Source organism: Glycine max, chromosome 6, assembly GCF_000004515.6.
Source record: "Glycine max cultivar Williams 82 chromosome 6, Glycine_max_v4.0, whole genome shotgun sequence".
NCBI classification, from domain to species: Eukaryota; Viridiplantae; Streptophyta; class Magnoliopsida; order Fabales; family Fabaceae; genus Glycine; species Glycine max.
This window is the reverse complement of record NC_038242.2, coordinates 45,494,045-45,517,481: the sequence shown is the minus strand read 5'-3', so window position 1 is coordinate 45,517,481 and position 23,437 is coordinate 45,494,045. Positions and strand designations below refer to the sequence as shown.

Genomic DNA, 23,437 nt, shown 5'->3' with positions numbered 1-23,437 from the left:
AAGAGTCAAAAGTAAAGTATTTTCACATTAAAAGTAGTCCGTGCTTATAATTAACATTTAATATTAGTTACAAATCATTCAAAAAATACTCTAATTTTTTTAGATACAAACACATTTTTATTAATTAAAATTAGTGACTTAGTATAGTACAACAAGATGAACTCACAACTTAACCACCAAACATGCATGATACACATGTCTAGATTTACCAAACTATAAAGTTTGTTTTGTAAGAGATCTTGAAACGACTTGTTGGTACTAAATGATAATTTAAGTTATTATCTTTTTATTTTTGTTTAGTTTGTAAAAAAAAAAAATACTCAAAAATCATTAATAAAATGCAAGAAGAACAAATACAAAAGTCAACAAAAAAACAAAATTGCGCAACCGGGGAATCGAACCCCGGTCAGTACCGTGGGAGGGTACTATGATACCACTACACCAGTTGCGCTCACGACAACGTGTGAACTCTAATTAATATATAGATAATAGTTTATTGCAGCTGGTAAACCCTACAAATTCTTAGAAGTATATGCGAATCAGATGAATATAAATGCCATGACATTATTATAGAAAAACACACAAGCCCTGAGCCGGTATTATGGATAACAAAATGAAATGTCATTTATCTAAGTGATATCTTACTTTTCTTAGTTAAAAATTCAAGCTATAAATATCCGAAGATATATGCGAACTGTTATATAAAATATGTCTAACATTAGTGTGAGAATGGTTCGTAAGGTATATTAATTTTGAATTTTGACCATATATTGAAGTAGAACCTTTTCTATTCGTCTTAGCGTGAAGTGTTCATTAAGTTCAAAGAAAATATTACCTGATTAGAAAATATTGATACTTTTGCACATTTAATTTTTTTATAAATGTTAACGACACTTTTTTCAACATTCTTTTTCTTACACTTTCTTTAATGAACTAAAATTTAACTGCACAGACACGCACCACTAATTTTATTGGATTTTACTTCTAAATCAAGAAAAATAATTATTAAATGAGAAGTAAAACATATTAAAATTAATAATTTTTAATAAATTTCAGTTAATAATAACATAAAGTATTGTTATCATTTCTCTTAATTTTTACACTAACTTAAGAGTTTAATCGTTTCATTCGTTTGTGTGGAGATTTAATTACATATTTCCACTTTTGCACGGATTTTATTTTATTTTATTATGGAAGGGCCATGTATTGTGCCACATATGACATTGTCCATATGCAACATTAGTTAGGGGCGCAGCTAGATAACATCGTCCAAGGAGACTGACAAGAAAATTATCAATATATAGGGATTTAGGGACTAAACTAAATTTTATTATTTTTCTTAAATACATTAAATAAAAATCAAAGATTTTGTTAAAAAAAATATTGGGGGTTTGGGGAAAGCCTCCCTCAAGCCTATAGACGTTCCCCCTTGATAGTTGGCATGTAAATTCAACTAAAATTTAAAATTTGGCGGTTAAATTTATCATTTTATATTTTTAACTTATGCATAAATCATTTGTAATTTAAGGGAGAAGCTTTTTTTCTTATTTTCTTTTTCAATAAATGTTTATGAAAAAACTTTCCAAACAACCCGTACGTTAATTTTGTTCAAAAAACTGTATAAGAATGAAGCCTTGCTCACTATTTATGTTAACTTTCCATTCCAAAACTTAAGTTTTTTCACAAGCGTAAAGTGATATAGTATTATTTGCATCCAGTGTGGTAGTGCAAAATGAGAAGCCATCTGGTATTGTAGTGATTCATCTATAAACTTCATTTTCTTCTTATTCATGTAAAAAAAATGCAATTTTGAGGTTCCGAGATGATACATTCTGCAACTGTATAGTATATACAGATGCATGTTACACGTCTTTATTTTTTCTCAGGGAGCTTCTCCATTAGCTCTGGTATCACCTCAAACAGATCTCCTACAAGTCCATAATCAGCTACCTGCAATTTAGCACATCACGTAAGGGAAAACGGTTATCTTCTTCAGCTGGGTTGTGGCCAATACAGTAGAAGCTGCATTTACTTAAATACTCCTCTTTAAAATAATTTGTCATTTACGGTTTTGCATAAAGATTAAAAAAGCCATTAGATATGCCGAATTTTACTCGAATATGTTGGCTTAAATTAACTTTTCAGTCCATTAATAATATCTTTCTCATTGCACAAGCCTTTCGGTTTTTTAAAGAGACACAAATAGAAACAAACTAAAACTTCTAAAGTGACAATTGCTTTGAAATGGAGAGCAGCGTGATCTATTTAAAAGAGTCATTACCTGAAATATAGGAGCATCAGCATCATTGTTCACAGCAACAATGACCTTGGAATCCCTCATCCCTGCCAAGTGTTGAATAGCTCCAGATACACCAAAAGCCATATAGAGTTCAGGAGCAACGATCTTTCCAGTTTGCCCTACCTACATATCAAATTTCGAACAGGAAAACATGGACTTGAGAGCACTATATTAGCCAATTAATAGAAGTTGAAGTGGTTACTGAGATTCAATACAAAGCCTATTATATGCATATCCCAATACTCCAAATGATATGCCATTCCATGACCATCGGTAGCAAAGTAAGAAAAGCAGGAAACCATATCTTTTTTCTACTAATTTATGCATCAGGCTGAGATAGATAGCATCTCAAAATATTTTGTCAAGAAGGGTGACCTTGGTGGTCGGTGCAACGATTGGAGTTGTCACCATGTGAGCTGAAGGTCGTAGGTCCAATTTGTGAAATCAACCCTTTGCAAATGCAAGGTAAGCCAGCCTACTACAAGACCCAAACACTGGATACAACCCTTCCTTGGACCAAGTGCATACAATTTCACCAGGTTGCCATTTTAATTTTCTAAATTAAACAGTCACTAAAAGATTGAAAGATTACATGAAATGAATAATGGCCTGCTACTTGACAGAAAACAAAGTAAATGATCAGCTTTTAATGCGTTCAATTGATATGTGAACTTTAACATTCTATTGCTATTTACACTAAGAAATGTTTTGCTGTTTCAGACATTTAGCAGCATAAGCATGAGAGGCAAGGATGTAAAAAGTGGAATTAAGAAAGAGACTCCATTCCTCTTTTCTAATTCATCTTTGCTTTTATACGTGCGACTGTGCGAGTATGTGTGGCAGGGGGGTAGAAGGTTAATCTTGAAAGGAAGTAAAGTTTTCACCTGGAGATCATTAGGAACATATCCTGCATCAACAGCAGCACGAGTCGCACCAACTAAGAAAGGAGAATGAAGTTAGCATATTTTACTTAATTCATATAGCAAAGCATACAATGTAAAAGCTGGTAACAGCGAAACAAGCTATCATGTGTCAAGGCAAGGGATTAGATATTAAAAGATTTTCCATCCTATCAATAACCTAGGAATTTAAATCAGGGAGCATCTGGTGAATCCTGAAAAACAGAAATAACAAATCTCTAGCTATTACAATAAGTATCATAATAGCATGTATAGCAAATAGTACCCGCAGCACCAAGTTTATTGGCTAGATCTTCTATCAATTTAAAGTTCTCAGCACTCTTTAGGGCTCGGCCCCCAGTAACTACAATTCGTGCATTCCCAAGATCTGGTCGTTCATCATCCTGGGAAGTCTGAGATATATATCTAGACTTGTCCAGATCTGCCACAAAAAAAGAAAAAGAATAACTTAAGATTCTTTGGCGATAAGGGAGGTTCAAGTATCCAAGTCTGACATGGTGGTAAATGATCAAATAGATGTAAATGACTGAGGACAATCATATGTGATATTGTTGAACCATTGCTCTTTAGGCATACAAACAGGATCTACTGTCAACAGATAACTAAGGACAAAATGCATGTCTTCTTCAATTTTCCAAAAAAAAAAAATGACTATGCACCAGAAACAAAAAAACACACCTTCATCAAAGGTTGAAAGGTCAACCTGAGATATTGGAGCCTCATTAGATTTTGAGTCAACTGAATTCTGAGGAACAGGAAAAGATGTGGATCTAATCGTTAATATACAAGGATTGGCACCAGTATATCGGACAGTACAGAGTGCATTTCCAGCATATATTGGCCTGTATATGAAATCAAAATCTTACATTTAGTTAGACAAAGAACCCAGCATGTATTTGTACTTAAGATAGAAGCTGGATCATAATGAATAACTCAAGTACAAGAAGTGTGCTGCATGAATTAGTTGCCAGAACCACAAAAAGAGAAAAAAGAGAGATACATCCCTACTCTGTTAAGCATCTCTTCAACTCTATAAATATGTCTTACCACATACAAACTCATTTGTTTTAAATTTTTAAGAATAAGATAATGAGAAAAAGGGTTATACACTGACAGTGTACAAAGTTTAACACAGTCATACAATCACAACTTACCATGTATGATAAGTTTATTGACTTTTAAAATGATTATTTTAAAGTAATTCAAATGGTGATTTGTGATTGGATGGCAGTATAAAACTGTTTACGCTGTCACTGCATAGACATTAAACTCTAAAGATAATAGCTATACAGGTCAGTTTTAGCAAAAGATAATATAAAGAAGTTATAAGAATACTTGTTCAGGAGCCTTCAGTTGTTATCATGCTCTTTTTCAGCCAGTCAATGTACATTAGAATTTCACTTTTTCTACTCTCAGTCTTTCTTTAGTAAGCCTTAAGAATAGAGCGGAAAAACCTTCCCCTATATGCATGAATCACTATCTCAGTCCTCAACTGAGTCAGGATCATCATCGATTCATATCTATTCTGATGTCTTATTATCCAGACCCAGAAGATATCTATGTATGGCAAATATGCTCTGATAGCAATACCTTCCCGTAGTTCAAAAGTCCCAAGATAATTCAGGTTTACAGGTTTTTCAGTTTTCAACTCTGGACTCCAGCCTTACTATTAGATCTCTAAATAGTCATTGCTTTGTTTACAAATAGTAGGAAACCACCATCAGATTTGCAATAAACAGCAGGTTCCTAGTCATCAAATTAAAAAGAGAACAAAACAGAATGTACCTCACAAAAGTATTGGAATCAGAAATTCCAGTAACGTCAGTAATTGGAGAAACATCTAAAAGGGCAGCCGCACGTGGCACGACATTTTTCCCAAAAGAACTTGCAGCAGCAATTATATGAGAGTAACCACCACTCTGGTGAACCAAATGGACTAATTTAGCCCAGGGCTCTGCCAGAGGGTTCTTGAATTTATCTGAATCTGCCACAAGCACCTACACCACAAGCACACACACCCACCAACCATCAAAATCCTGAAATTCAATCTTCCTTTCCAACATATATCTTCACATAGATAACCCACACCCTTACTCAATCACAAAATTTCCATTTCCTCTTTCCCCTTTTCACCATTTCAAGCTCAAGACAAATGCCCAATGTACCATAACATGAATCCCCACTCATCTATAGCTTATTTGCAATAATATAATATCCAATCAAGAACACCAATCATTAACATTAAACAATAATGATAATTATAAAAAGAAAAAAAAAAAGAAAAAAAGAGCAACATAGAAATAGACACCCGCATTACCTTTCACTTGAGCTGCACCTCCTGAATTTATTGAGATTAAGTGTTTTAATTAGCTTATTTTGAAATTTTAAGACAAAAAACATTTTTTAAGAAAAAATTCACACATAAAATTTAGTTGTAGAAAAATAAGCTTTACCAAACTGGCCTAAATTTTTTAAATCCATGGATTAATCTTTTTGGTACAGAATCATATATATTCTCTGCTGGAGGCAATCTTGTTCAAAATGCATACAACTATTATGAACTGCAAAGCTCTCCCTCCTAGTATTTGATGCAGTCAGCACAACACAAACTCGACCATTGGTTAAATTGGAACAACTTCGAGTTCGAGCTAATAGTTAATTTTAAGAATTAAATTGAATATCTACTCTAAAAAAAATCGTAATTACATAATTTTAAAAAAAATTGAGTTACCTTGGAGATTGAAGGGTGGCACGAAGCAGCATGTGAAGCAGCTTGATGAAGAGAAGGACCCGAACCGGCCAAGAGCACAGAAACGGAAGAGTCAGGATCGGGAAGACACGTGGCAGCAGCCAGTGCTGAGAGAGAAGGGGGTTTGATAAAACCACCTTCGTGTTCCGCCACCACAAGCGTGCTACCCTGCAACAACAACACACACAGCGAGTGAATAGCATAATACACTGAAAAAAAAAACAAAGGAATCGAAAAAAGTTCCGTTTATTTTTGGGGGGGATGAATAATTGTTACGTGTCGATAAATGGAATGGCCGCGGAATGCGGGGAACGAAACGGTGCGTTTCTTGATTGCTCCGAGCAACGCACGAGTCGCCATTGATTCTTGGGAACCGAAGGGAAATGGTGGCGCTGACGATTGTTATGCGTTGCGCTTGATGGCGAAGGAAAACGGCGCCGTATTGGAATCGATGACGAAGTGCTGATTCGGCAGCTTAGGGAAGGAGTGGGAGAATTGTAATATGATGATGATGATAGTGATAACTACAACGATGGCGCTGACGTGTTCTTGTTTTTTAATGTTTTCCCTCTTACTGGTAGCTGCCATGTGCGTGTGGGAGTGGCAGGTTGACACCTTTTGGAGTTTGGTACTTTGGGATACGGAAATCGTTGCCAAATGAGAGAGGATCTTAACAAAGTGTGTTTTTTTTCCCTTGAAGTTCAGGTTTATCAAGGAAAAAAAATGTTACACTAATTTAGAATTTGGTTGAAATATATAAAGTATGATTAATAATTATTTATGTTAATGATCAAATTTAGATGATATTTGAATAATTTAACTTTAATTTAAATATATTAATTATTTGTATTCAATCACTTAATTATAAAATGTTTAATTTAATTTGATATGGTAATTTATTACAATGTCTAATTTTATTCATAATATGTTTGTTGAGATTAGACGGTGCGTTCCAAGAATTTTTTTCGTAAAGATAGATGGGTCTCACCATTCAAAAGCACACACCCAACTAAAAACATATATTAGTGTATAGAAGTACTGATTTCGAAGTTGTGAGTTTTTCATTATACTTGAAGATTTTCAATCAAAGGAATTCAAAAAAGACAACATATCCTAGTAAAAAGAACAAATAACAACTAGAATAAAGATTGAAGCAAATTGCACTATAATTACAACATCTATAGAAGACATGTTGTACACCAATCTTTAGAAGACTTCTCATGGTTCAAAGTGAAAGTATAGGCCCACGGTGGAAACTTTTTAAGACATAGATAGATTTTGCATTAAAAAATGGAACTACCAAAATGAGAGTTATTCAGAAGCTAGAAAGTCAATCATGTTTTTTGGGTCAAAGTGCATATATCAACAACTATGTATGATCAAAAGAATGATCTTTGGGTAACTTTGGTAAATGATAGGTATCAAAAGCTACACATGACTAAGAGATCATCAGAAGTTGTGTTGCAAGAATGATTTGTGAAGATAGATGTGTCTCGTCATTTTCCTTGAATATTTTCAACCAAAGGAACTCAAAGAAGACAACATCTCCTAGTTAAAGAACAAACACCCAATGGAATTAAGATAAAAGCACATTGCATTGTAATTACAACAACATCTACAAAAGATATATTGTAAACCAATCTTCAGGAGACTTCACATAGTTCATATTCAAAAACCAAGAGGAAACACTAAGAACAAAGACAACACATGCAATAATTTGAATTCAACATCCAAAGGTCATAAATGACTAACTCCATATCTCTATATGTTGATCAAATTCAACTTGCAAGAAATGAGTGCCAAAAAAACAAGGCAAGGTAAAAAAGAGTCTTTCGATATTACCCCTTATTAAAAGGATTTTTCTTAGTCAAAACACTTTTGGTGGATCCATAGTAGAGACCAATCTGTAAAAGAATTTGTAAACACCTTCACACAAAGAGCCTCAATAAAAGGTATCTAAAAGGTGTAGTGTCCATCTTCTTAGGTTAAAGAAAGAACTCAGAAGAGTTGTCAGGGAATTACTGGTTTTGAAGTTCAGAGTGAACACAACAAGTGATGTGTGAGTCCAGTAGCAGTTGTTATTAAATGTGTGAAGCCTAGAGAGACTTTTGAAAGAATACTTAGGTAGAGCTTGCAAAGACTTAGAAAATATTGGAGGTGAAACCTGAAGAGACTTTTCAAAAGAATACTTGGATAGAGTGTCTATAGAGACTTAGAAAATACTAAGTGAAACATGTAAAGGTTTAGAATATTGGTAGAGTGTTTGCCTGCAAAGACAAAAAAATAATATTGAGTAGAATATACATAGATTTAGAACATTGGAGTGTAGGAGCCTATGAATGCTTCACAAAAGAAAGGATACCATAGTTGGGTGCTTGGTCTTACTGGAAAAACCCTATAAGTGTAGGTACTAGATGTAATCCAGGTGGGATGAACTAGTATAAATCCTTCATGTGTTGCACCCTTCTTTATTGCTTCTTGTTTATTTCAGTTTATTTTTTTTTTTGAAAACCTTGTTTACAAAAACTTAACTTTGATATTTTATGAAGATAGAACATCAAAGTTTACCTTGCCTCATTCATTTATCCAAATAGTTGAGAAGAAAAAATCGTACTCTCATTAATATTTGTTGTTTTCCTAGCAAGAAGCTTAAGAAGTAAAAATCAAAACCAAACATGTTTTATGCAGGGAATAACATAGTCAATTCACATGTTACTATTCAATCTCTTTCTAGTGATCAACTTCAATGTTTATTTTGGCATAGCACATAATTAAGGAGATAAGATTAAGAAAATCATAGTATCTTTGAGCATGTAAGAATGGACATATTTTCTTTTTATTGGTAACAAACTACAATTTTTAAAGAATTTTTTTACCTCCACATATGTTTCATTACTTTAATTTTCTTTGAATGATTTTTTTTTAAATAAAAAGGATAACAATACCAAAACACATACTTGTGCGTGCACAAAGCCACCAAGAATAAAAAAGAACAACTTTACAATCATATGTGCTTTAGATCGGTTGTAGAAACTTAATTGAATTGATCAATTTTAGTATAAAATCACCCAAACAAATAAAAAAATATCACTTTGGTTCGATTTCAATTTTTAACAATTTTTTATTTTTATTTTTATGAGTTTGAATTTGAACATTCCTAATTTTAATACGAATCTTGTGATCTTAAGGAAGTATGCTTTTGACCCATGTAAGATTCATTCTAAAATATTTATAATTATTTATTTATTTATTTATTTATAAATTAAATATTGATTTATAAATAACAAATTTCTCCTTTTTCATTTTGTGCACCAGAACTTAAAAAATTAATAAAATCCCCAAAAACATGTTTTTAGCTTTTATCTAAATATAGTCAATGTTTTAGTCTTTTAAAAAGTTAATCATGATTTTAGTAAGAAATTATATATATTTTTTATGGGTCTGATTCGAGTAAGATAAAATTATTATTAATAACATAATTTTTTCTCAAAATATTTAACATATCTTTATACTAAAAGACTTAAAATTTTCAAAGCTCGTTGTGATTGGAGAATGAAGATAGAAAACAACTTATTTTTAAACAGTAAAACAACAACAATAAATATATAGAAGAATTGTCATAATAATTTTTAAGTATAAGAAAACATACAAAGCATAAGAAACTTTTTAATAACAGAAGTTTCTTAATTTATTGATAATTAAATATCAAAATATTAATTTATTTTAAAAACTAAATTACTTGTGTACTTTTCTAAATATTTGGTTAACATTAATTGTGTCCTTTAATGTGATATCCAAATACTTTTGAAAATCCAGAAGATCCAATTCCGCAGTCAAAATTTAGAGGATTAAAAACCAATAGTTTGGTCAAAACCAATTTAATGACTTCAAGTTTTTAAACAAAAATAAAATAAAAATACTGGTATTATAATTTGTTGGAGTTGACTCGTGAAATTCAACTTGTTAGGATGAGAATATATACTTTGATTTTAAGTTTTAACACGAGCTAATTTTATATAAAAAACTGTTTTATTTTTATACTTTTTATGAGTATAAATACATTTATTTGATGCTCATAAAATATATTAATAAATTTTTTGAGGCTCAAATATCATTTTAATTCCTATAATTTGGATATTTGTATTTTTTGTCCAATAAAATTATTTTGATCATTTTATTCTCTCAACATTTTTTTTTGCACTTTGTTAAAAGGTGATGTAGCAAATAGATATCACTTCTCTGCGCAAGCTATCCACTTAGACCGTATGTTTTATAGATTAAAATAACCAAAATAATTTTATATTGGTACTAAAATAACCAAAAACAATTTTGTGAGAGACTAAAAACAAAATATCTAAAAAAACCCGTTAAATTAATCAATAAATTCGTTGTATTTGAAAAAATTTAATTAGGTCTCTAAATTAAAAGAAATTGTAATTGACTCCTTAATTTTGTAATAAAATAAAAATAATTAAATTCCTAAAGTTAACTTATAGCAACTTCCTTTTAAAAAAAACTTATAGTAACTTGAAACTGTTAGAAAATAATAATCTATGACAGTTTTAAAAGCTCTAGGAATTCAATTACAACAATTTTATAATACAAAGGACCTAATTATAATTTTTTAACGAGGAGCTAATTTCCTCTCAAAAAAAAAAAAAAAGACAAACAAACGAGGAGCTAATTAAAAATTTATAGTCGAGAACATTTTCTAATTAATTTAACCTTTAATATGTTCCACCGTAAAAAAAAATTGAAATATATTAAATTTTTTCGTCACCCAGAAGAAGAGCGAGAGAGAGTGGGGGAACGAAGAAGCTACAGCTACAGCTGAAACAGAAGCTCCTTCGATCTACAATCTATAGCGATTAAGCTCTCATTTTCTGAGAGTGTTCTTTCTTTCTCTCTCTCTCTCTCTCACCGTGATTCCACCATTTCCCCATCATGATTTCTGCTACCAAACTCAAATCCGTTGATTTTTACAGGTCGGAATCTTCCTCTGTTCTTCTTTTTCGGTTTCAATTTGCTTGCGAGTGTGCATAATACTTGTTTTCTGTTATAGATTTAGTTCAATGTTGTTGTGTTCGATATTCATTGTTAAGCACTTTGGATAATGGTTCGGACCGAAGTGCACAGCGTAAGAGAACAGAAAAAAAATGCTATTTATTCAGTGTTTATGTGCAAGAAGAACATGTCCATTGCCTAGATTCGAGTCTTCTTTTTTGTGATTTGAAGTGTTTTGTTGTAAATTTTACTAATAGTTTTGTGGCTATGGATGTTATCGCTTGCGATGTGAATTTTATGAGTAATTTGTGAATGCATGCTTCCATTTTTTATAATTTTATTGATAATTATGTCATGTGGCTGTTGTTGACTTGTGTCAACAGGAAAATCCCGAGAGATTTGACTGAGGCGTCGCTATCAGGAGCCGGATTATCCATAGTGGCAGCTCTGGCTATGATGTTTTTATTTGGAATGGTCAGTAGATGAAAGCCTGAAACCTGCATTTTGTTTGGGACTTGCTGAACATAATATGCGTATATGTGTATTGTAGATTGATATTAGGTCCTCATACTGCTTATATGCCAAATTATGAACATCTTCTATTTAGTTTTGTCAAATTTGAAGTTTGATCTGGTTGTTTAAGTTTCATTTTAATGTTTATCTTGCAACCTTGTTTCAGGAACTAAGTAGTTATTTGTCTGTTAGCACCTCGACATCTGTAATTGTTGACAAGAGTTCTGATGGTGACTATTTACGTATCGATTTCAATATCAGGTAGAAGCATTTGTAAGTGTTTGCCGTCTTTGGTTGAATAGGGTGTTTCTCAACTCAAGATGGTGGATGCTCGTTTCTTAATTATTGTTTAGTGTTATATTTGAATTATTGGTGGCTTTGTGGTTTTCTGAGTCTTGGTATGAACTTGTCATGTTGCAAGGAATGTGAGCTTCTATCTACTTGTGTTTGCAAATTGAGGCTTGTGTTATAGGAATGCATACTTGTCTAATAGAGAATTATGAAGACCCGTTTGTTGGGGGTTGATAAATTGTTTGCTGTCTATTGGTTATTTCATTAAACAAAATGGTTTTGTAGTTTGACTTTTTAGAAGCTTGAAATTAACTTAGGTAGTGTTGGATAGAGAATTTCAAAATTCTAATGAATTTAAAATGCATGGAAATTTAATTGATTCAATTAAATTATTTTCATTTTCACATTTTTTTTTAATAAAGAAATTCAAAATCCTTGCATTTCAAATTTTTTGTTTGGATAAAGTAATTTAATTTTCATTATATGTAAAATTTCATTTTTAAATATTTATTTAAAAAGAAGCATAACAGAAATAGAGAGGGAGAGGGAAAGAGAAAAGAGAGGTGCAAAAGAGTGAGAGGGAGGTGCAGAAGGCAGAGACAGAAAGAGGGAGGTGCAAAAGAGAGAGGGAGAGAGAAAGGGGAGACACAAGAGAGGGGAAGAGGTGCAACAGAGATAGAGCATTCGGCAGAGCTTTGGGTGACAGTTTGAGTGAGACCGTGAAGGAGAAGGAATTTTCAAATTCTTTGATTTTTCAATATTATTTGAAAGGCCTTTATATTACTTTAAAAAAACTCCAAGCAAATTTCCACCATTTTAAAAATTCTTTGGATTTAATATCCAAACAAGTCATTTTGATATGTCATATTTTAAATCCACTTGAAAAATTGAATTTCTCTCTTAAAGCTCCATATCCAATCACACTATTATAGAAGGAAGAGATGAAAACCTTTTGATGAAACTGGGCCAGCTTCATATCATATTTTTAAAATTGGGAGTGGGATGGGGGCCTTACAAAATGATCATTAAAAGGCTGGGAGCCAATATCAAAATTTGATGTATAGTGATGGCTTGTGAAACTGACATGAAGTCAAAGCATTCCCAAGATGGTACCTTCATCTCTCACAGCTCATCAGTTTTTCTAAGAGTTTCTAGTCCTTCCCACTTCCAAGTCATTTAGACACTGTGGCTAGTCATAGTATTATACTCAGTATGTTAAGTTAATTTAATGGCTATTTGTTAACTTTATCTTCCTCTGTCTCTGTTGTTGGCTGATTGCTTCAACTTATTTTGTAGTTTTCCTGCACTCTCATGTGAGTTTGCATCAGTTGATGTGAGTGATGTGCTGGGAACAGTAAGTTTCTATTACTCCATTTTCTTATTCATTTTATACTTGCTTATGATACGATACCTGATCTCATTCTTTGATGTTTTGGTCCCTGTACTTAATATTTTACCTCTTGTTTTCAGAACAGGCTCAATATAACAAAAACAGTTCGTAAGTTTTCTATTGATTCCAATTTAAGACCCACTGGTGCTGAGTTTCATTCAGGTACAGTTGCAAATGCTGTAAAGCATGATGATGAAGTAGATGAAGAATCTGTTGAAGGTTCTTTTTCACTCACAACACATAATTTTGATAAATATGTTCATCAGTAAGTGGCAACTTCTAAAAATATTTCATTCAATTTTTCTTTGTTTTAGCTTTGTGAGAACTCAAAAGTTCCTTTTAATATGCATTGTTTACTCGGTTTTTAATAATTCTTTTGCAGGTTTCCAATTACGGCTGTAAATTTTTATGCACCTTGGTGTTCCTGGTGTCAACGTTTGGTAATCAATTTATCATGCTTTACCTCTTCTTCACTTCAGGAAATAAGATTGGTACCTGATGTCTTTGTTGCTTCCTAACTGGTTTTCTGTTTCTGTTTCAACAATGTCTCATTCCTTAAAAGAGAAGCTTCCCTTTTAGTACAAGTAGTAGTGGCAAAGGCTATTTCAAGTGCTTAGTGAATCTTTCATCAGTTACACTTCAGTAGTGACTAATGCAAAATCATGATTTAGAATGCTGACTAACATGTCATGCTGGGGGTGCTAATAGTTGCATTTCACCTGCCCATATAAGATTGTTAACCAAGTGCTTTGATACTGTTAGAAATCTGAGAAATATATTAGGATTTATTCTTCTTCTATATTTTATGATTTGTTTTCTTATTTATTTAGGATCTTTGTAATTATAGGCATATCTGATTAGAATCAGATTTATTAGAATTGATTTATAGGCATATCATGTCATGTATATAGGAATGAATTCTCCTATAATTATTTGTATTTATTGCAACCAGTCTATAAAAAACGGACTTTGTTGCTAGTTAAGGCATGCAGTTTCAGCATCTCTTGCATCTATTTTTGTCTTTCAACAGATACAATGAATGAATTGTGCAGAAGTTCTGATAAGGCTGTTGATGAAGAAAAGGATGGTCTAGTAGATCCAACACTGAAAGCGAGGCCCAAACGGTTTAGCAAACACTCAGATGGATGGGAGGAGTTTATTCACTAGGAGCTAACTGTTAGTTAGTCTGTTTTGCTGTCTGTCATGCATTTTGATTAGGTTGATGTGTTGGCACATTATGATTGGGTTTGTTATTTTACTGTTGCAATAGTTTTTCCTTCAAATTTAAAGACTGTCCTTACTGATAAAAAAATAACCTTTTCCTGTATTTGAGGTCAGGAAATACCTCCAGAAGGAGGATGGAATTAGAATTTGATGGAATATGTCCTATTCCCTTCCATATGCCACTACTTATAACAACTTCCAAAAGGGAAAATTATTGCAATAGTAAAATAACAAACTCAATGATAATGTGCCAAGACATCAACTTAATCAAAATGCATGACAGACTGTAAAACAGACTAACTAACAGCTAACTCTCACTCAATAAATGACTTCCATCCAGCTGGGCATTTGGTATGCCTTTTGGGCCTCCCATTCAGTGTTGGATCTCTTTGCCCATCATTTTCTTCATCAACAGCCTTATCAAGTTCTTTCCTTTAATGGATGATGGTGTGATTAATAGATTTTGAACTTGTTACATGAACTTATCTTCTACTGGTTTCTTTCAGAAACCTTCATGGGAGAAGACGGCTAAAATTATGAAAGAGAGGTACTTTATTATTGACTCGTTTCTCACATTTCTTTAAATTACATTATAGAAGATTGCCTGTCTCGTCTCCTTTCTGGATTTCGTAGAGTTATTTTTATCATAACTTCACTAATTCAAGGTCCAATATGTGTATTGTTACATTTTATATAGATATGACCCAGAAATGGATGGGCGTATTATTTTGGCAAAGGTAGATTGCACTCAAGAAGGTGATTTATGCAGGAGGTATTATTGCTAGTTTACTTTTTGTTTCCCCCCCACAAAAAGATTCTGTTTCTTACCTAGAGTTGACATATTTTCCTTTTTCTGGAATTTTTTATATTCATTATTTAATGAAATTTGTTTTTCTACCATTTTTTATGTTTTTGCTTTTGAATGATATACACACACATTGCCAAATCATACCTGGAAAAGAAGTTATTGTATTAACTACAAAGGCTATGCTGCTGATGAACTTGGAGTGGAGAAAGGAAAGGGGTCAAGATATATATATATATATATATTTAAATTTGGTAGAAAATACGGAAAAGAACATTATTGGAAAGAAAAATGGGGTTAATTGCTGTATACCCTGTTTGGTTTGTTAAATAGAACATGGGAGGCAAAACTCAAAAGAAAAGTGTGCATGGATGTGACCAATTTAGTCCTTATAAAGCTTAAAACAATCCTCATCTTACAAGCCAGTTTTGTGAGGTTGAGTTAGGCTCTTGGCCAAATTCTAAGATACATGCAAGAAATTAAGGCTATTGGTGGGTATATTTTTCAAAATGTATATATGATGCTAGTACCATTGCAGGAGTACTTTTATTTAAAAAAAATGAAAATAGGAGTATTCAAAATTTTGAAAATGTTGAAATGAATTATACTTTTCATTAACCCAAACAGATATGAAGAATAAGTCGACAATGAATATAGTGAAATTGCTATTTAAGTATTACTTTTTACCATTACTTATTTTTATAAATTTTTGGGGTGCATTTTTAAATTCTATTTTTCTTAAATTAAAAAACTTCTGCAATATCTATAAGTTTCTTTCACCGCAGTTTTATTTTGCTTAAACATCACAAGGAAACAATTGTATTGTCTCTATTTTTCATTTGTTCTGTTTTCTTTCTTGCATGCCAACCTCACCTAGTGGGATAAGGCTTTGTTGTCGTTGTTGTTGTCTGTTTTCTTTCCTGCTTCTTTCTTTTCCCCCCAAGAGTTTAGATTCACATTGTGCTTCTATCTATGAAACTATTGGAAAAAATCCAAGTCCAGCATTGGCTAGAGATAGTACTAAGATAGAGTATATAAGTGGAAGACAACTCTCACCTTATGAGCTAGTTTTTTGATATGTATTAAAGGGTAAGGTGATTTACTTTTGTAAATAAAGTGAATAGGTGAGGGTTGGTGGATCTTTTTGTTATAACATTCTGTGATCCACTAGGTCAGGAATATAGTAAGATTGATTAAAAACTGATATATGGGAGTCACAGCTGAGTGTTGGTAATATGATTTTTTTTAATGGGCAAATGTTAGTTGTTAATTGTTAGTTTTTTGTCAGTGGGGAGAGTTGAACCCACGACTTCTCACCCCTTCCCTTTTCCCTTCACCACTAGACCAACCTTATAACTCTAGTGGTCGTATGATTGTGATGTTGCTTTCTTGTCAATAAGTCTTCTGTCTTGTTAGGAGTTAGCAGAGAGAGAAGGGAAATTAGTTGGCAACAGTTAGAGTAGTTTGTTTGTTAATAGAGGGGTATGAATTCCTTTTTTTTTTAAAGATTAGGCTTTGTAGATATTCTTAGCATAAGATTGAAGATAAACATCAAACACTTTCTGCAATACTTGTTATGTTGAGCATGAAATTAATTTTCTTCATTATAATTTATTACTTTCTGCCATGGTTTGTTGATATTGTTATGGAACTTGTTATTCTTCGTCTATGCTTTTTTTGCCATTCATCTGTATCTCATTATCATTGTCCAGGAATCACATACAAGGGTATCCATCTATTCGAATCTTCCGTAAAGGAACTGATCTCAGGTAATAAATCCATTTGGGAAAATCAATTGGTCAAACAGTGTTTGATGAAGAATTCCTACCTCTAATTCAATATTTCAAGTAACAATCATTTGTACTATATGTTATGTATGATTATTATACAGCATAAACCTCATAATATACAGGTCATTCAATTTAGGTATTTCTTCACCTTGGCTTTTTGCGTAATAATGTACATGTGCTCATTTGGCACCTGCTAGTCCTTTTCAGGGTATTGTATGCATAATAAATTTTGTGATTGTATTAAATTTTCTCACTATTTTAACGTTGTAGTTTATTTTTACTTAATTGCACTTTTGGTCCCTCTGGTTTGACCATTGTGTGATTTTGGTTTCCCAAGTTTTTTTTCTTGAGTTAATTAAGTCTCTACTTTTAAAATTAGGCAAATTTGGTCCCCTTTTCTATTTTCTTTTACCTAAAACCCTCATTGTTATTTTTCTATCCAAATATTTGAGGGTTTATGATGGAATTGGGATGTGAAATTATTTTACAAGTTAAGAAAGTAAGAAATTTAGTGGAAACTGGATAAAATTAGAAGGATTTCAGTAAGATGTGAGATTAGGGTTTGAAGTGTGGAAATTTTAAGACTTTTTTTTTTATGTAATTTGATATTTTGGTTAGTGAGTTTTGAGTAGAAGATAATTTAGTTGATTTAATTTGTAAATATTGAGTAGAAAATGATAATTTGATGATTTTAGCAAAAATAAAATAGACAAAAGGAGCAAATTTGCAAGTTTTATAAATAGAGGAACTTAATTGGCTCAAAAGAACTTGGGAGACCAAAATTCCATACAATCTAAATTAGAAGGACCCAACATGCAATTAAGCCTCTTTTTTTTCATTCCTCAATATGGGAATGAGTTGGATCTAAAACTCAAATCTAGAATGTGATTATGTTAGAAATCTCAAGCAAGAATGGAAAATTAACAGAAGCAACAAAAGATAATACTAATGCAATGTGATGTATTATGAAATATGGTAAGGAAATTACAGTGGAATAACAGTTCCTTCTGCCCAGAGCACAGCTCTAACAGAGGCACAATTGCTCTCTGCCCATAATAACTCACCACAATGTTCAATAATATCCCTCTCCTCACCCCTATGATCCTCTTCTAACAGAATTCCCCTATAGCCAATACTAATATCATTCACACTGCCAGCTCAGCAACTAATTTCCATTCCCCTTCTTATTCCTTCTAGAATATACTCTCCAGATTGTGGGCCTAGCTATTGGGCTGGATTCCATTCCTGGGTCCTAACAGATTAGTGATAAAAAAAACATTTTAATCAAAAGTAGTGAAACATGAGGATGAAAATGATGCATTGAAATAGGTAGGAAAGGAAAGGACTATATATTTCATTGGGAATTGGTCAGAGTCACGAAATCATTTTGTGAAAATGGATATTAATAGACTAATTTTGTTTAGTTATCATATTTCTGTATTTCCATTATTATTTGATTGTCATTTTTCCATGTTTCTATTATTATTTGAATTTGATTAAGTTGTTATTTCCCAATTCTCTATTTCCTTATTAGTTCAGGGTTATATATAGGCATATCTCTTGTACCCAAATAAAATGTCTTCATATCAGATCTCACTGATACATTAGTCAATAATCTCTGTTTTTTTTTTCTCCTCTCTACTGAATTACCTAAATCTCCATAATTTCATTTTAAACGTATATTGATTATTTCTTTAAATTTCGGTTGCATTTTGGTTAAAAAAGAAGATAAAATGGGTGTACTCCTACAGCAATTCTCAAAATCCATTTGCGTATTGTTTCTCCTAAGAGGATCAGCTGAATAGTTAAAGAGAGATCATGTTGATGGATGATCAATTTAGTAGTAATTAAAGCTAACTTTGGAGAAGTTACCACTTAGCAGGGCTTGCCTCCTTGAGCTTCTCAATGAATCAAATTTCTAATGGACAATGCCACTTTATAATGTTGACTTGTTTAGTCCGCCATTGTATTTGGAGAGAGGTCTTTCAATTCATTTTAAGCCATATCTTTATATTTCATACATCCTCAATACTGTACCATACTGGTCCAAGATTGGACTTCTAAAGTTTTGGATTTTTTTCATGAAATCTAGTTTGCTGAATGCTTTTCCAATTTCAGAAGTGAACATGGGCATCATGAACATGAGTCCTATTATGGAGATCGAGATACAGAAAGCCTAGTCAAGGTTCATACTATATTTTAAATTAGCATAATTTGAATCAGTAGACTTGATGCTTTTTTTTTTTTTTATGTAATTAAGCATCACTTTCTGCCTTCAGTTTATGGAGGATTTAGTCACATCTCTCCCAACAGAATCTCAAAAGCTAGCTCTGGAGGATAAATCAAATGCTTCAGACAATGCAAAAAGGCCAGCGCCATCAGCAGGTGGATGTAGAGTAGAGGGATATGTGCGTGTGAAAAAGGTAAATGCCAAAAGGTTAAGGTTTAACTTTCAACCATAATTTATAGAAACACTCATTTTTCTTTTAGTTTTCATATGTAACGAGGAATTAAGGTCTTACATTGCTTTGGAAGTATCTGATACAATGGAATCCTATTTTTTTTTTCTTTTTTCTTCTTCTTTTGTTTATAGTAGAAGCTTCAGTTATTTATACTAAAATAACTTATTCTTGTTTTTCCCCCTAGATTTCAATTTTGGAAAGAAATATAAGCTGTTTTGCACTTTGCAGGTTCCAGGAAATTTGATCATCTCTGCTAGATCAGATGCCCATTCCTTTGATGCTTCTCAAATGAACATGTCACATTTCATAAACAACTTGTCTTTTGGAAAGAAAGTGACACCTAGGGCCATGAGTGATGTGAAGCTCTTGATACCATACATAGGCAGCAGCCATGACAGGCTCAATGGCCGGTCATTCACCAATACTCATGATTTAGGTGCCAATGTTACTGTAAGTTCAATATTGTATATGAAAAACTTATAATTTAGTGTTAATTTTACTATTTGACTTTTGTTAGTTGGTATCTAATTAAATGTTTGATTGTATAATGGGAAATATCCAGTGGTTGTATGTGTTGTCTGTCGATCTCCTTTTGCAAGAGTGAGATGCTACAGATAGCAAGGATGCCCAGGACCTCATGAAGTTTTTTGCTTTGCTTTTCTTCCAAATGTCTTATAGTCCTACCACTCACTCATGTTTCTGCAGATAGAGCATTATATTCAGATAGTTAAAACAGAGGTAGTGACTAGAAACGGTTATAAATTAATTGAGGAGTACGAGTACACAGCGCACAGCAGTGTGGCACACAGTGTAGACATTCCTGCTGCGAAGTTTCATCTTGAGCTCTCCCCCATGCAGGTCTGAATATGGAGGTTATAGTCATGGATGGATTTGGCACTACTAGTAAATTTATTTAAGGTTTATAATGTTTTTGTCTGCAGGTCTTAATAACAGAAAACCAGAGGTCTTTTTCACATTTTATAACAAATGTCTGTGCCATTATTGGGGGTGTTTTCACGGTTTGTATTTGCCATTGTTCCAGATGTTGTTATTTTAGTCTTGCGTTTTTTTTAATTACATTGTTGATTTTATTTTTCTTATGTGATTTCAGGTAGCTGGAATTTTGGACTCGATTCTGCACAACACTATTAGAATGATGAAAAAAGTTGAGCTTGGCAAAAATTTTTGATAGATTGGTGGGATTTTGTGTAGCGTAGGGCCTCTGATTTGGTAATGCTCAATTTCCCTTGGCAGTTTTATAGGAAATTAACTATGCTATACATCATACAAATATAATTTTCTAGTCACTTCAGTAAAAATGATCATTACAAGGATTAGGATTAACGATGTGCATATAATGCCATCCGATATTTGCCTTCTCTAAATTCTTGTTGCTTTTATGGTTGAGGAAAGAATATCTATTAATTTATTAAAGTAAGAGGGGGAAAATGGTATTGATTAGGAAGATGATGAATAAATTTGAATAGAAAATTGGGTGTAGTAATGATTATTGATTAGCATACTTGAGACTCAGCTTTCACCGCGCAATAGTTTCCTTCGCTGAGGTCTGTTTGTTAAAATCAGTCTTAAAAAAGACTTGGGATCAAAGGACGGTTTGCCTAAGTCATTCGCTATTTGCAGTGTTATTTGGGACGAAAAATGATGAACTAGTGGTGATGTGCTACTGCTAGCTTCTTTTATTTTCTTCTTCAATAAAAATCTCCCGGTAACCACTTATAGGAGTTTTTCTAAGCAAAATGAAATTGCGAGGTGCCTGTTATTTTAGAAAGAAGTAAATTTTGCTGCTCTTTTTTAAGATATTAATTGTGTTCCAGTTTAGTCTATTTTGATTTTAATTTAAATATATATTTTTTATGAACTTAAGGGTTCTGAAAGATGAAGATTCTGAACAAAAAATCTGAAATCCAATACTACAATGTTTAAAATTAGTGTTAGTAACCTTAGAAGTTAAAGAAAAAAAAGAATACTTTTAGGTTTGTTCATAGTTACCCACAAACACCAACGGATTCAAGCTGGCTAATTATGGGTTGTCTTTTAGATAAGCAAATGAGAATTTTTTTTTGTGTTATCCCTGATTTCATTGTAAACGCTGGTATGGCAAATGTTTGTCCCAACGAATTTTCGTTTATGTAATGATCCATTGTTATATGACAACTCGATAACTTAAGAAGAAAACGACTTTATTTTAATTTATTTCAAACTATTTAATTAATTTTTATGAAAAAACTTTGAACTTTTTCTCATTTAAAAAAAATTAAAATGCTAAAGCTCATGATGTTAAGATAAAAACACCATATATAAAGCCATAGACTGGAGAAAAAAAAAACTAGGTGTCTTATGACACATCAACATCCATCTCAAGATAAAACATCGAAAAAACTCAACATATATCTAGGTATACATATCAATACAACTAAAAAAGATAACTCTTAAAAACCTAAGTTGATCAATTCTATGCATAAAACTAACAAAAAAAAGACAAGAAAAATCGCATCTTTGCATCCGACCATGTCCTTCTATAATGTCTCCAAAGGAAATATTCACCTCCTAGCTATCTACTCCCACGAACACAAAGTTCAAGATCATTAGAGTCATAATCACATGTGCCACAATACAAGAATAAACTTACAGAAAATAAACATATTTAAAACATGATAAAATATTACATATTTAAACATAACTTTTAAGAATCAATTAATAGTAACATCCAACTCACATAAAAAACACATTTCATGTACAACCATCATGAATTAAAATCAAGTAATCAACATCATAATTGAACCATCAAGTATCATCATCATAAGTTCGTCAATCAAGCATCACCTTACATTCCAATCATAAATGCCAAAGACAGACTCTACTTCATGGAGATTAAACAACATGAGTGCCCCCTTATGAGCCCCATCTCCTGACGTAGTCTCATTCTCTAACCATTCAGGGAATCTTATGGGCTAACCATACAAATGAATTGTGATTTTGTCAGAATAAATGAATGTGAACAGTGACTTACCTCAGTCAAACCTTAACCTCTAGAGGAGTTTGCCCATCCATCTACTTTATGGGCCAGTTCGCTGTTAGTCCCAATTCATCTTACACTAGGTTGAGGGCCTACAAAGCACCCCAAACTTTACGTGCCTACTCATATGCATCAACAACAAAACACCTCATCCTATATATGATACTTGGATTCACTTGAGGTTTAAGATACGGTATCTCTGTATTCATCATCTCACTCATGACTTGTCTCAAAGATCCAAGTTTCACCAGCAATAACAATCATCTCTTAGACATTTAGATGAGTCAACTTCAATGATTATGAAACATTTCCACCACTTCAGAAAATCATTGAAGTCTAAAACATGGGAGTGGTACTAGGGAAGATATCCACTAAGCGAAATCCCTGGGTCTCTTAGTGGATCAAAGATCTAACGCCCAATAACGGGTCTCGCCTTCACCAGGTAGTCAATTCTCAATCTTTTTGAAAACACAATCGACTCATTTAAATGCTTTTATATAGGTTTTAATTTCAAAGATTCAACCACAGCAAACATTATTCACTTCAACAACAATGAACCCATCTTAGCATAATATAAATGTTTCACATAAACAATCATCAATTTTAACATGTCAAGTGTTCACCATATCATAAATCTATCATTCACACACACACATGATCTTAACTCATAATCCACTTTACTCATTTCATAAAAGCTCGTAAAGCAAAGTTAATTTTATTTGAATTCTAGTTGGAGGACCATTTAGAAGCATTTTAAAACTTAACTCTCTTAAGCTACTAGTCATGATTAAGCTACACAAATTCACGACTTAAGCTCTAGTGTTAACAGAGGTCATTTCACTTTCATGACTTAAGCTGCATGAATCCATGGCTTTGTGGTTATGTAATGTTGTAAGCTTTTATGATGTAAAAAAAAATGACAAAAAGGTAAAAGCAAAATAACATGAATCTTG

General features: G+C 32.5%; 2 protein-coding genes and 1 non-coding gene across 3 annotated transcripts; 1 reads left to right on the top strand and 2 right to left on the bottom strand.

Moving 5' to 3' along the window:
• Nucleotides 1–380: 380 nt before the first annotated feature.
• On the bottom strand, nucleotides 381–451 carry TRNAG-CCC (transfer RNA glycine (anticodon CCC)). Its single transcript has one exon. It is a non-coding gene; the product is annotated as a tRNA-Gly (tRNA).
• A 1,308-nt stretch (nucleotides 452–1,759) lies between these two features.
• LOC100793964 (electron transfer flavoprotein subunit alpha, mitochondrial) lies at nucleotides 1,760–6,612 on the bottom strand. The gene is made up of 8 exons (XM_003527274.5): nucleotides 6,245–6,612; nucleotides 5,951–6,136; nucleotides 5,005–5,216; nucleotides 3,898–4,061; nucleotides 3,485–3,640; nucleotides 3,184–3,236; nucleotides 2,282–2,422; nucleotides 1,760–1,950 (listed from the first exon to the last, which is right to left on the bottom strand). The coding sequence occupies exons 1-8, from the start codon at nucleotides 6,326–6,328 to the stop codon at nucleotides 1,873–1,875; spliced, it is 1,074 nt and encodes a 357-aa protein (XP_003527322.1). The 5' UTR covers nucleotides 6,329–6,612; the 3' UTR covers nucleotides 1,760–1,872.
• Nucleotides 6,613–10,728: 4,116 nt separating this feature from the next.
• LOC100793435 (protein disulfide-isomerase 5-4) lies at nucleotides 10,729–20,832 on the top strand. The gene is made up of 15 exons (XM_003527273.5): nucleotides 10,729–10,953; nucleotides 11,356–11,446; nucleotides 11,652–11,746; nucleotides 13,073–13,130; nucleotides 13,247–13,431; nucleotides 13,549–13,606; nucleotides 14,897–14,937; nucleotides 15,088–15,162; nucleotides 16,908–16,964; nucleotides 19,104–19,170; nucleotides 19,265–19,408; nucleotides 19,676–19,897; nucleotides 20,153–20,305; nucleotides 20,389–20,466; nucleotides 20,559–20,832. The coding sequence occupies exons 1-15, from the start codon at nucleotides 10,913–10,915 to the stop codon at nucleotides 20,634–20,636; spliced, it is 1,443 nt and encodes a 480-aa protein (XP_003527321.1). The 5' UTR covers nucleotides 10,729–10,912; the 3' UTR covers nucleotides 20,637–20,832.
• Nucleotides 20,833–23,437: the final 2,605 nt, after the last annotated feature.